General features: G+C 39.8%; 1 protein-coding gene across 1 annotated transcript; it reads left to right on the top strand.

Moving 5' to 3' along the window:
• Positions 1-780: 780 nt before the first annotated feature.
• LOC119495461 (p53 apoptosis effector related to pmp22) lies at positions 781-13,678 on the top strand. Its single transcript, XM_037781933.1, has 3 exons — positions 781-1,178; positions 9,523-9,663; positions 12,631-13,678. The coding sequence occupies exons 1-3, from the start codon at positions 974-976 to the stop codon at positions 12,840-12,842; spliced, it is 558 nt and encodes a 185-aa protein (XP_037637861.1). The 5' UTR covers positions 781-973; the 3' UTR covers positions 12,843-13,678.
• The last annotated feature ends 667 nt before the right edge of the window (positions 13,679-14,345 follow it).

Genomic DNA, 14,345 nt, shown 5'->3' with positions numbered 1-14,345 from the left:
AAACCGTGTAATGGTCTAAATATTGTATATTTGTGACATCACAAATGGACAGAAATCCTGACGGCTTGTTTCAAAGCACAATTTCTGAATACGGGCTATGTGTATTTCTCTGTATATAGAGCGTTTTGATAGTTTAACAGTATTTATATAGCACTTAAACCTGCTTTATAATATAAAACACATGAAAATCTCACTTTTTACAATATGGGACCTTTAAGGTACATTTTGAATTTGAATTTATTACAGTTTCTTGCACCACAGGATCTAAAGGAACAAGCCATGTGTGTATTGAACCTCGGCAAGCACAAATCAGTATCTCAGATTTATATGGTGAAAAATATATGGGAAAATATATATATATATATATATATATATATATAATAGGTCTTTATTTCTTTATTGTAAAGAGAGAACTGGGGAAATACAGTGACTGTGTGTTTTCTCTCTCTATAACTGCTGTTATAGGTCTCCTTGTTACAGTGAGCTGGGCTGCCATCTTGTGGCTAAAGCATCATCTCACCATCTTTCTCATTTCTACTCTACTTTTTAACTTGTCCTCTCACACCCTGCCCACTCACTGGCCAGTCCATAGCTACCTGTTGTAATCCACAACATCAGAAAATCACCAAGTTTACTATCATTAAAAATGTTTACTAGGAATCAGGATTCAGGTTGAACAGGCTCCCCCATGGTGTAATATGACACAGTGAATGGGGCTGGGCCTGATTCAGCTTCTGGAGAACACACATTAGCCCAACCCTTCACATCCCAGAACAGGTTGCATGACACACTCGGGTGGGGCTCTCTGTCTCTCTCTCTCTTCACACACCACACCTACTGACAGACTCTCTCTCTGTGCGCAAAGTCTCCAGGAGGACTCTATATAACCGGACGCACCGCACCGCTCACACACAAACACCCAGCTCGTCCTCCTCTCTGTCTCCAGCCCGTCTACACGCTCCTCTCGTCGGTCATGTTTCGCTGTGGGATCGCCTACCCCCGGTGCAGGTGGATCGTGCCCCTGCTGCTGCTCTTCGCCATTATTTTTGACATTATCGCCATCGCGGCGACATCGGGATGGGTCGAGGACGAGGACGCCAAGTCTCACTACGCCAGCATGTGGCAGCAGTGCCGAGGCAGGAACGATAACTGGAACTGCGAGTCGCTCATGGAGTTCCGTAAGTGTCTTTAGTGTTTTTACCGTCTACACATGAAACACGGTCTCATAGAGGTCCTCCTAGACCACTAAAGACTAGAGTGGATGACATAGAGAGAGTTAATAGAGGTAGTGAGGTGATTGTGTGTCGCTGAGATGTAACATTCAACATTCACATAGTGAGAGTTGAAGGACTCGACCTCTGAGTCTGTTTACAGGCACAAACTCCATGAGAGGAGGAGGAGGAAGAGGAGGAGGAGGAGGAGGAGGAGGGCTGAGGCCTTCTACTCTCTCTTTCTGTTAGGCAGGCAGACTGAACTTTGCTCCATGATTCACTCGCTTTCCCAGTCTGGCTGGGCAAATACAGGAGGAATGAGGGTGATTTCATGCAGGTGCTGTAGCTATAAAAAGCCTCTTCTTCTATAAGTGGATTTACAATGCTAAGAGAAATATTTCTTATTTTGAATAGCACCAATATCACATAAAGTGTTTCAATGGGCTCAACATCAATAGTTCCAACAAGGAAAAACTAGAAGATACCTTCAAAGAAGCAGTTCAAAGACCCTCATACTATGCAGCAAGAGCCATAGGTGGAAAAAGACAATTAAATATAATGGGTTTTTTTTAGTGTAGAAAGTGTATTTATTGAGTTTTCAACATAACTCCTCCAATATTTCACCAAACAAACAGCTTAGGTGCACTTAAAGGTCCCATATTATGCTCATTTTCAGGTTCATACTTGTATTTTGTGTTTCTAATAGAACATGTTTACATGCTGTAATGCTAAAAAAAAAACTATATTATCCTCATACCATCTGCCTGAATATACCTGTATTCACCCTCTGTCTGAAACGCTCCGTTTTAGTGCATTTCAACGGAATTGCGTTGCTAGGCAACAGTTTGGGTCTGTGTTTACTTCCTGTAAAATGTTTATGTTTAAAACCGTGTAATGGTCTAAATATTGTATATTTGTGACATCACAAATGGACAGAAATCCTGACGGCTTGTTTCAAACACACAATTTCTGAATACGGGCTGTGTGCTTCTCCATATATTGAGCGTTTTCATAGTTTAACAGTATTTATAAAGCACTTAAACCTGCTTTATAATATAAAGGACATGAAAATCTCACTTTTTACAATATGGGACCTTTAAGGTACATTTTGAATTTGAATTTATTACAGTTTCTTGCACCACAGGATCTAAAGGAACAAGCCATGTGTGTATTGAACCTCGGCAAGCACAAATCAGTATCTCAGATTTATATGGTGAAAAATAAAAAAAAAATATATGGGAAATTCACTATCTAATTCTATGTTTTGACAGAGTACAACAAGCATTACTAAGTACAAAAGAGATAAAAAGCAACCTATGTAAATATAAGTAAATCATTGAAAAAAAAAACAAACAATGCACATAAATTATGATATCGGCAAATATTCAAGGCTTCTGCAGATTTCTCCCCCTCTAGAAACTCCATCAAAGATCGCCATAGTTTCTCAAAGGTACTGTAGAGTATTTTCTCGGGCTGACCCGAATGCTTCGAAGCTACGACCGTTGCCATGGTACTCCACCTCCAAGTCACTATTCGAATGCTTTGTTTTTTATTTTTATTTATTTTTTTAAGATATATAAATATGTAATAATAATGTATAAATCCCATAATAGAGCTTATTACTATCGTATTATCCATTATCATCCATTTATATTGGAGTAGTTTAAAACAGGTATTTCTATATTGTGTTTGAGCATTCGAGCAGATCAATCCTTGACTGTAATCTCATCGTTAATGTCCTCACACCACCCAGCCAGCAGAGCTGCATTCACTCACTTGCTGTGTTTATGCCTTACTTCATAAAACTATTGTTTCCACAGAAAGCACAACAATGTATGCTACTACAACTACTTATGATTTACCACGTTGATACCAATACCACATTATTACAGTACTGCTTTAACTACAACAACTATTTACCCTCTGTCTGAAACGCTCCGTTTTAGCTCATTTCAACAGAATTGCAACGGAATTGCGTTGCTAGGCAACAGTTTGGGTCCATGTTTACTTCCTGTCAGCTGATGTTATTTACATCCACTGCAACAGGAAATAAACTGGGACACATTTAGAATGTTTACGTTTAAAAACTGTGTAATGGTCTAAATATTGTATATTTGTGACATCACAAATAGACAGAAATCCTAACGGCTTGTTTCAAACGCACAATTTCTGAGTGTGTATTTCTCCGTATATTGAGCGTTTTGATAGTTTAACCGTATTTATAAAGCACTTCAACCTGTTTTGTAATATAAAAAAACCTGAAAATCTCACTTTTTACAATATGGGACCTTTAAAGTATATTTAATTAAAAGAGAACTTTTCAACATTATCTGAAAACAAAAAGTGCAGGGCGCTCCCAGCATCTTATAAAGTTAACTGCAAATTAAAAATAAATAAATAAATAAACAATATCTCCCTGAAGTTTTATAAGGTGTAAAAATAAATAAAACTAGCAAAGCTGAAATTTGTGCTGAAGTTTGAGTCTCAGTTAGTAGTCCCAGTTAGACAGCTTCTATAAGCTGCTTCATGACCAATGATTACTATAGGTGAAATATGTACAATAGCAACAGAGGTGACTATTCAACTCTGATAACTGGACACTATATTTGCAGTGCATACAATAAAACATTTGAGGTATGTAAGGCAGTCTTTGGGAGAGTATCGGTTTGCTGGGGTCAAACATTTTAAAACACCTCAGGCTCACTTTAGAATTTTAAAAATAGTTTGTGACCTACGCTCCTGAAAAACCAGATGAGAAGCAGATCTTAGGATGTCTTCCTGTCAGACCTGATAACACAACCTGTTAATGAGATTTTCCTTCAGTGTAGAGGTCCAAACGAAGATTCATGAACTCACTGATGCACACTCACACTGAAATAACATTGAAGAATAACTGTGAACAGAGCAGACTTGTGTTCTCTCACCCTCTCCTCCTCCTCAGGTTGTATTTGTGTTATTCTACTCCCACACTCCCCCAACAAAGACTGTATTGTTGCTCTTATCAGACTCTGTGGAGGTCGGCTAGAGAAGCTAATGGCACGTAGCTCCATATTGTGATCTGCAAAAGGCATGTACACGTTTCCTGAGGCATAGGCAATGGTATGCTTGCTTCTATCAGAGCTCTAACGATTCCTGAACATTTTAGGGTTGCTAGTTATGGCGGCTGGAAAGTCTGCATTGTTTTAAGTCATTACTACATAACCTGAGTGTTAACATGTCAAATCCCCACCTCAAGTTGTGACTGTGAGTGAAGGGAGCCTTTGTTAACCTCTGACAAACCCATCAATCATTAGATCAATTATCTGATATGGTGCAAAGCTTTTTTTTTTGTGTGACCAAATTTGTATTTACCTTTTCCCCATTTACATCCATGATAGAGGAGACATTGTATATGAAAAATCAAGTAACTGAAATATTGTGTTGACATTGCAAAACACATCTACATTTACATAGCGACATGGAATGAAATACAAAAATAAATGGAGAACCAAAGATAAGCACATTGGTGTGCTATGCCCTTTAGCCAAAACGTTCAAATAGAATGCAAGGATGAGTTAATCAAAGCTAGGTTTGATAATGTTATTAAAAAAAAAATTGTCGTATTTGTTGAAATTCTCATTACATCTCGACAGCAAACAATAAATCAAATGCTTTGACCAAAAAAAGGAAAAAGAATCCTGTATCTGTGGCTGTCGCAGGACTGCAATACGCCCGTCCAATCATTTCATCCGGCCCAAATTGCGCGTTAGCGGAGTCTTCCACAAGTTGCCGTGTTCGTTGTTTGTGTTCATTGATGATTTTTGGGGCAGTGTCATGATAAGTTTGGGGGCGTGGCTTTGGAGGGAGGCCTGAAGGGACGGACTGTCAGTGTAGCCAACTTGGCGACTTTCTCTCTAGATTTAGGGACTTTTGGAGCTGGTGCTGCTAGCTACTTTCCTCGGAAAAGAGTTGCCAGCACTGGGCTCTGGCTTGATCGAAAGAAATATTTTCAAATAAAAACGGCAAAGATTTGAGGTTCTGGGTTCTCAGATGGTAGAATTTGCTGCTTTCCTTGGTGTTGCATGATAGCAAATTGAATTTTGAGGGGATTTGGACAGTTTGTCGGACAAAACAAGACAATTAAGAAGTCCAGACCTTCACTTTCTTCCCTCCCTCTTGGCTCAGTGACAGCAGCAGTACAGACAATTATTGAGTGGGAACTAAAGAGGCTGAAACACAAATGTTTTTATTTGATTCCCATAATGTAAAAAATATTTTCAGGCCTTTTCTTCTGGTTTCATCTGAAGTTTCAGATCGAGTAGTTTTGTTCTCTCAGAGTCTGAACTGTCCACTGCTGCTGTTCTGGCCGAGTCTCAGCGGGACTGAAGTGGTTAAAGAAAAGACGATCGCAGCTGCCAGATCACTGCTGGCTGTATGTCAGATACATTTTTCGCCCTGAGGTTCATGAGCATTCTTGAGTCACAGCTCTGGTCTAAATACTTGTGGGAATTTGTCGGTGAACTGAAATACTGAGGAAACAAACATGAGCAGTAGAGTCGATGTGTGCGGATGTAGGACGTAGTGAATATTGGCACTGGACCAAACGGACTCCCTGTATCCATGGGGAAGCTGGAATCAAAGAAACAACAGGAATAAACATGTTTTCATGCTGTGACATGGAGTGCGTCATTGGCAAATAGTGTAAAACGTAGATAATTACTGGTTTAAAATGAGTCCTTGCTCAAGGGAGAGGCAAAATGATGACACGTACTAATAAAATAGCAAACAGCTGCATAGCAAGATTTGATTTGTGTATGATTTTTGCATAAACGCAGTGAAACACCTTGATTTAAATTGCTGGATTAGCCGAAAACATACATTCAAATGTATTTTATCCATTCAATTGAATTTCCTGAAAATGTACCATATCCCACAATATATTGATATTAGGGCTGTCAAAGTTAACGTGATAAAAACGTGTTAACGCAAATTTTAACACCACTAATTCTTTTAATGCATTAACGAAACTTGCGATTTTTAGGTTGTAGCGGGCTCTGTTTTAAAGCTAGAGTGAAGATACTGGCATCATATGAAACTAAAAAACTTAAGTAATCCATCAGTACCAATCATGTCATACTAGCTTGACAGGAAGGAGGATAAATAACGCTCCAAACTTGCGCTAAATTTTGGTACGGATAAACTGGCATGGCCATATTCAAAGGGGTTCCTTGACCTCTGACCTTAAGATATGTGAACAAAAATGGGTTCTATGGGTACCCACGAGTCTCCCCTTTACAGACATGCCTACTTTATGATAGTCAGCACACTGACACACTGACAGCTGTTGTTGCCTGTTGGGCTGCAGTTTGCCATGTTATGATTTGAGCATATTGTTTTATGCTAAATGCAGTACCTGTGAGGGTTTCTGGACAATATTTGTCATTGCTTTGTGTTGTTGATTGATTTACAATAATAAATATATACAGTATATACAATTGCATAACGCAAGCATATTTGCCCACTCCCGTGTTGATAAGAGTATTAAATACTTAAATACAAATCTTCCTTTTAAGATAAATTTTGAACAGATAAAAAAATTTGTGATTAATCGCGATTAAATATTTTAATCAATCAACTAACCATTATTTTCATTATCAATTAATCTGCCAGATATTTTCTCAATTAATCGTTTTATCTAGAAAATGTCAAAGTGTCTTCCGATTCCTTTTATTATCTGACCTTCAGTCCAAAATCCAAAGATATTGAGTTTACTATCATGTATGACAAAAAAAAGTAGCAAATCCTCCCATTTGAGAGCCTAAAACCGGAGAATGTTTGGCATTTTTGCTTGAAAAATTACTTAAAATTAGAAATGGATTACAAATATGATTGCCGATTTAAATTTCTGTCGATCGTCTAATCAATTAACCCTGAAAACTACTGGATACCATCATAGGAGGTTTAATCCATATCGCCCACTCCTATATGAATGGACAGTCATCACTCATTCTCTAGCACCTCTACCGCTGACTTCCAGTCACAGGATTGTAAACTGATTTTGAAGTGTTTTGATCCCCCCCCCCCAAAAAAAACAGCAAAGCATATTAAACCATTGGAACTGTGTTCCTCCACCTAGAGCTGCTGGCTCAGCTGGTCTCCCATTAAAAGAATTCTTTCAAGGAGAGCGCAGGGTGTCGAGGTGATCCCTGCTGCCTGTGTGAAAGCCTTTTTCTAAGACGTTTGATGAATATTGTTCTTGACTATAAGACCAGGGCTGAAGGTTTCCAAAAAAAAACCTGTAGAACAAACACATTTGTCCTGGCTGAGGCTTTTATGCAACGTACGTGGGAGAGTCGGTGTGTGTTTGCATTTGTACAATTCATACGAGCCTTTCAGTAAAGCTGCAGATTAGAACATGTTCCAGTTTAAATGTGAAAGGGTGCAGCCTTATCTCTTCAATTTTGATCAGAAGAGGAAAGCAGATGTTGGAACAGCTGGATTGCATTAAGTATGAGGGATCGGGACAGGCTCAGGCACACACCCGGACCTTTTCACCATGTATATGAAGTAACATGTGAACATTCCGCTGCAAAAACCGAATCGAACACACAGGCATGAGAGCACAACACAATGCAATGATATAATAATAAAGTACCATTACATATACTGTAAGTATTTTATATATGAAGGCAACAAGTAGAGCTCCTCCCTGTCTTTGTTTTGCCCATTAATGTGCACATTTTTAACTTGAAAAACAAGCCTGGGCTCATCTGTACAGCGTCTTAAAGTAGAAGTGATCCATCTGCTCACGTGGCCAAATGCAGGTAGCCACAGAGGCCAAACATTGTTTCCTATAGATTCATCAATCTATTGGGCGAAGACACTATTTTTTCTGGATTTAAAGACTGATATCATTTACGTGTTGTGTTGATGGACAATCTGATCTTGAAGAGGGATAATTTTTTTGCGCGTTGTTGCATGACTTTGCCTGAGTTTACTCTGGTCTGAGGATATTATTCATTTGTGTTTTGTTATAGTCTAATTCTTACGATAATACACAGAATCGTAGAGTAACCGTGCGATATCATGGCAGCGTTCAGTAGGTTTTACTTCCTACGTCTACATGGGGAAGAAAATTAAACCAGTTGAACCAGTCTGGTGTGCGTCAGTGTGTGTGCTTGATGAGAGAAATACCTCAGGCTTAGACAGGTAGGGCAAGACCTGAACACACACACACACACACACACACACACACACACACGATGTGTTAATAATTTAGGGTGTTGGCCGATCCAATAACAGCGTATTGGGTGTAACTGCATGTTGAAAATGCACACAGCGGGCTTGGCTTGATCTTACCATATTTAAAAAAATCTGCAAGATTTCACAGACCGGAGGAAAACAACCAATCAGAGCCGATCTGGAGCCATGCCGTCTCTGAGCAGCTGTCAATCACTCGCGAACTCCGATCAAACGGTCAAACTAGGCAGCGCTGATCAAATATGAATCAGTATTCTGTTACTGTAATGCCTATTTCTCGCCTCAATTGTTCTCAGAATCATCTTGTAGTGCACGGTTTAGCTGTAAAATGAGAAACCGGCAGCCGTGTTGAGATCAGTTGAGGCCCAAAGATCTACAGTACAACCACGGGAGTTGCCTTTTTCAGACCGTATCGGCATAACAAGTTCCTGTAATTACAGAGGCCATGTCTGCAGAAAGTCTGAACAGAGTGCGAGGGAAAGTGTTGTTAAGGGTGTGGCGGTGGTGTGTGTAGCAAGTAGACAGCTTGCCTCTCTCTCTCTCTCGCTCTCTCTCCATATCAGCTAGAACCTCAATAACCTTGTGGAATGTGCCGTCAAGAGTTCATGCTGCTGGTGGTGAGAGAGAGAGAGAGAGACACAACAGATGACTCATTTATTCCCAGAAACAAAGCTTAAAAAACTGCATGCTGTACGTAAATTTACCAACGACTTACGTACTAGTCAGACAGAAATTTGCATGATACATAAAATATAATGTCATTCTGGGCTTCTGCCCAAGGGCGTAGGTTTGGTTTCAGAAGTGGTGGAGTCAATATTCTCTTTTAAGGAGATTAATATTAACTGTACATAAAAATACAACCTGAAAAACAAAACAAAAAAGTCCTCAAAGCACCCAAGGGATGAACATATGAACATTTTTATTACAGAAAATAACCTGGAACTATAAAAGTGTGTGTCCGCTCAATTCCTAAATTCACAAAAAAAGTCACAACTTTTTTCGGTTTCTGTGAGTTTATTTCCGTTTGCCAGCATGTAACTAATCCGTATGCTTGTTTGTGTTGATAATCCAGCTTGGGCCCAGGCTGTAGCTGCTCTGATGATCATCGGCCTCCTCATCCTCATCATCGCCTTCATCATCTCCTGCGTGGCTCTGTGCTGCTCGGTCAACATCACTCTGCTGCCCCTCGTAGGAGTCCTGCTGATCGTCGTTGGTAAGATACTCACTCACACACACACACACACACACACACACACGAACACGCCTGTAAACATTCTACATTTCAGCAAGTATGAGGAGAGATGTTTGAAGCAGAGTCAGATGAGAAGAATAACCAAAATCACCCTGTTTCAATTGTACTTGGTTAGAGAATGAAATTAGCCCTTTACCACACAAAGATGAACTGAAACTGATAAAGACGCCTCAGGTTTTACCGGTACTGATATTCCATCCTCAGAGCATGTTTCTACTTGCATGTGTACAGGTTTTGTAGGGTTTGTATTAAAGACGGCAACTGGCGGTACTACGGTTTTGCACTCTGCGGCTCACGTTAACGCAGTTTCACAAGCGTGTCGGAGAACTACGGTGGCCTTCAGGAAACATAAAAACGCGAATAGCTCTCTCTAGAGCCAGTGTTCGGTTTGTCCGTTCATAGTCCCTTCACAGCAAGGTCAGGGGGTTACACTGACCGGTCGGGACGATGTTTCTAGACAGACGTGTTGTTGTTGAATTGTTCCAAAATACATTTCAAATGTTTTGAGCCACTCAAAACAAATGAGTTTCTCCTCAGTCGCATTGTGGTGGTGGCAGATATCTGAAAACCTGAGTAACGTGCAATAACTGTATACGTGCAATAATATCTTTAGAGAGTGCACTCGCCATTTATTTTTTTATTGATATGCCACTTCTTTTTACTACCGTCTCTTAACTTAACTACTGCAAATGTCGTTGTACAATGTGTGCAATGACATTGATGAGAAGAAGCGAAAGTTCTCAAATCTGTTTTATGTTTTCCAAACACAAGCAGGTTTGCTTAAATAAAATGGTCTAAAATCGACATAATAATGATTTGAATCAGTAAATATCTGATTAAATAAGATAAGATGAGAGATAAGATAATCCTTTATTAGTCCAACAGCGGGGAAATTTGCTGCAATAATATATTGCAATAACAAGTAAACAGACTATTTTCTGAAACTTTCTCTAATTAAGAGTTTCAGTTATTGTTGCTACATCGACATTTTGATTGTACCCAAAAAGGTATGAGTTCTGATACCGAGTGTCAAGTAAGAATTTTAGGATTTTTGTACTATTTCGTGATTTTCAGAACCTAACCATTGAGATTAAAATAGATTTTTTATTTTTATTTAATTTTTTACCATGTGGTAGATAGTTTTCTGTCACATCTAATGCTGATCTGATCATGGTCCGGCTGAAAAAAAAATACAGATGTTCATTAAATTTGACAAGCGAATACTAAAAGTCATTGAAAGGTCCAGAATGTGTGAGAACAGAAGAGTGAAAGAGGAAGCCGGGAAATGACAAAGTTAAGATATCTTTAGAAAGGATACGTCATAAGTAATATAAGAAACCCAACCTTACTCCCAAAGAAAAAGGGTGAACACGATGATGTGTGAAGGTTTAACGATGATGTGTGAAGGTTTGACGTAGAAAGGAGGAGGAGTATGAGACAAAGGGAGTGGATGAAGCAGAAAAGGGAAAGGCGAGGTTTGGGTGTGACCATGGCAACAGCTGGTTTAGTACTCTGACTGAGTCACCCCACAGAGAGTCTGAGAACACGGGGCAGAGCCAGACATATTCACAGGTACAGGTGATACTGCGTTGGTGCCGTGATGTCTGTTTTCAATGTGCCGGAGGGAGTTGAATGTAGTTTGCATCGGCATCTCATGGCTGTAGCTACAGAGACATTTGGCACTCGGCTCTGACAGGTGGCACAAAATGACTCATGTATCAGTCAGAGTCTTGGAAGAAAAAGCAGATTAGAAATAATAATAGGATTAGAAGTACACGCTTACAGTATCCCTCCATAGTACTTTCATCTCACCAGCACAACAATTATTGGATCATATGAATCATCCCAGATCATTGGACAACACTTATTGATATCATCCAATGGTCACTTTGCGCTTGTTATTGTGATGAAAGTGCACTGCCAACCTTTTTCCACAAAGTGCCACAACACTAGGGGGGTAAGAAAATATCGATGCACATGATTATTGCGAAATAATGTGGTGCGATACTGTATCGATTTTTAATTAACCTCTTTCAGAGGTTGTAGCGGGCTAAATTTTAAAGAATGTGGCATCATTTACTGGCATTATATGAAACTAGAAAGACCTAATGAATCCATCGATACCAACCATGTCATACTAGCTTGTCGAGACGGAGGCTTAATAACCCTCCAAATTTACGCAAAATTTTGGCGAGGAAAAACTGGCATGACCATTTTAAAAAGGGGTCCCTTGACCTCTGACCTCAAGATTATCATCAAGGGATCATTATTTTATGTGTAAGACGACATCAGGCTCGACTTAAACATCACTTTCCAAACTTTGTAAAAGAAAATGCAACAAATACTGTAATTACACAGATATTTACTTCCTTTATTATTAAAATAATAAATCATACACCAACAACTTGGCAAAAAAATCTTCAAAATTAACAGGAGTTACAGTTCTAGTGTAAACCTTCTTATTGCAGCAACAGATTGGTCAACATTTAAACAGGAATTCAAATTCCAGTATATAATGTATATAGTATATAAACATATAATTGAATTGAGTAGATCGTTACCATTGTCACCGATCCAGCTATTTGACTCAATATTGTCACGATACTGATCCAGTACGGGTGCATCCCTGCCTGTGATTAATAGAACAGTTTGTGTTGTGTTGTTGTGTCACACCTGACTCACTGCCTGCCCTGCCTTTAGCTCGAAAGCGTAACTGTCACAGCAACAGAGTGCATCACAGGACAAATCAGTGTCACACCTTTCTCCAGAATTGTCGTGAGAGGCAACCATCTGATCACCGTCTGCTAACACTGACTCACCTCCATGTCGATATGTTGATGTAACTCTCAAAGACTCGTGTGGAGGTATTTTTTCACACCCTGCTATCGGTGTCAGTGTCTGACTTCACCTCTCTTTGTCTCCCCGCAGTGGTTTTCCAGTTCATCGCTCTGATCATCTACCCCGTCATGTTCAACGATCTGATCTTCGAGGGCCACTACTACTACACCTGGGCCTACGGCTTCGGCTGGGGCGCCACCATCCTCTGCATCGGCTGCGCCGTCCTCTTCTGCTGCCTGCCGCGCTACGAGGATGAGCTGACCGGCCTGGCCAAGACCAAATACATCTACTCCTCCGCTTAAAAGACTAAACCTGCCACACCCACCCAGTTCCAGACAGTCCCACCTTCCACTCTGAGCTGGATCTGTGCTGGCCGTTGAACATTTTTACACTGTACCATTCCACCAAAGATCTACGATGGCTCAGTTTAGTTCCATTTGGTTCGGCAGTGGAAAACTCCTCCTCTATACCATCCAAGAGCGACGTTGGAAGCAATGGGGGGATTCTCGCTGGAACTGTGATTGGATGTCGCATCTGCTTTAATGTACAGACCTCTATTTTAGATTAAGCCAGCATCATAAAAAAATGCTTTCTTACCATGGTGTTTTTTTCACATTCTGCATTTGAGTGAGACATATTCCTCATTTTACCTGTACTTTTTACCAGTAACTCTCAATGCAAGATCACCCAAGTGCACTTAACCTTAAGGGATGTAATTATGAGTAAGGCATAGCTTTTAGCCTGACTAGTTATTTTAGATCAACCTTGGTAGAGGAGCAATTCAGACCTAACGTTTGCACAGGATGCAAAATAAATCATGAATCATGATTTGTTTTTTTTTGTCCCATGTTCTAAGAAGTTTCACTCTGTCTTTTATTCTCTATGTGGTTGGGTGTGAGGTAAAAAGGAAGCGAAGGCTTGGAGTCAGAAGCTGAATGTAATCTACACATATGGAGATGTAGTTTAACATGTAGTCGTGTTTGCACCTTTTTTATGCTTTTTTTTTTTTTTGATAATTCTTATCTGCTGTTTTTTGTATTCTTATTTACTTAGTACCAAAGGGGTAGAACTGGGAGTTTGCTGTGCTGTCTTTGTATCTGTTCTGAACACTACTAATAATACACTTGATGAGTAGAAACAGCGTGTGATGGTTTGGTTGACTTGGCTGCAGTTGTTCCCTTCTCTGGAAGTATGTTTAGATGAATGAGTTCCATAGAGTGCTACAGGAATGAGTCCTTAAACCCAGAAATGAGTTAGCATTTTTAGCACTTCTGGTTCCCCTCGTCTGGAAGTCAATCGGTTTTTAGTTAGACGCCTGAAATAAGGTCTGTGGTTAACACAAGCTGAAGAGATCGATATAAAGTACATCAATAAATATCCCACTCGTGAATTTTGAAGCCTTAATGTGTCTTAAAAAAGGCGGTTGCTAACAAGCGTCTAAATGAGACTACAAAACGTCATCACGCCGACTCGTCCTCCTTTACAGCCTCGCTGTTTATGCTCACGCTCACGTGACAGTGGTGTAGTCGGTTTATAGCCTAACGTTAGCTTCTTACTTCTGGCAATTGCATTCACACTTCAAAAATCATAAAAGTGGTGTCAATTTGAGGAGATTATCTTGAACAAAACATGTAAGTATCATAAACGTGTGTTCGCCACAGAGCTGATTTTCTGCAATGATCCAAAATCCAATGGAACAATCCCGTTGGCTTTTTGTCCAGGGATGCTAACTTCCTGGTTGGCTTACAAAAATATGTCATCTCTGTAGCTTGCTCTTTGAGCTTGATAATTAATCTGCCTTGTGC

The sequence above is a fragment of the Sebastes umbrosus genome, chromosome 10 (genome assembly GCF_015220745.1).
Source record: "Sebastes umbrosus isolate fSebUmb1 chromosome 10, fSebUmb1.pri, whole genome shotgun sequence".
In the NCBI taxonomy this organism is placed as follows: Eukaryota; Metazoa; Chordata; class Actinopteri; order Perciformes; family Sebastidae; genus Sebastes; species Sebastes umbrosus.
Note: the sequence above shows the minus strand (reverse complement) of the source record. Positions and strands in the feature narration are given on the sequence as shown.

What these genes read in the sequence shown, in the direction of transcription:
- LOC119495461 (XM_037781933.1), top strand. Translation starts at nt 974, where the DNA reads ATGTTTCGCTGTGGGATCGCCTACCCCCGGTGCAGGTGGATCGTGCCC. An exon ending in CGAGTCGCTCATGGAGTTCC is followed by an intron (nt 1,179 to 9,522) that starts GTAAGTGTCTTT and finishes TTGATAATCCAG; the next exon opens with CTTGGGCCCAGGCTGTAGCT. An exon ending in AGTCCTGCTGATCGTCGTTG is followed by an intron (nt 9,664 to 12,630) that starts GTAAGATACTCA and finishes GTCTCCCCGCAG; the next exon opens with TGGTTTTCCAGTTCATCGCT.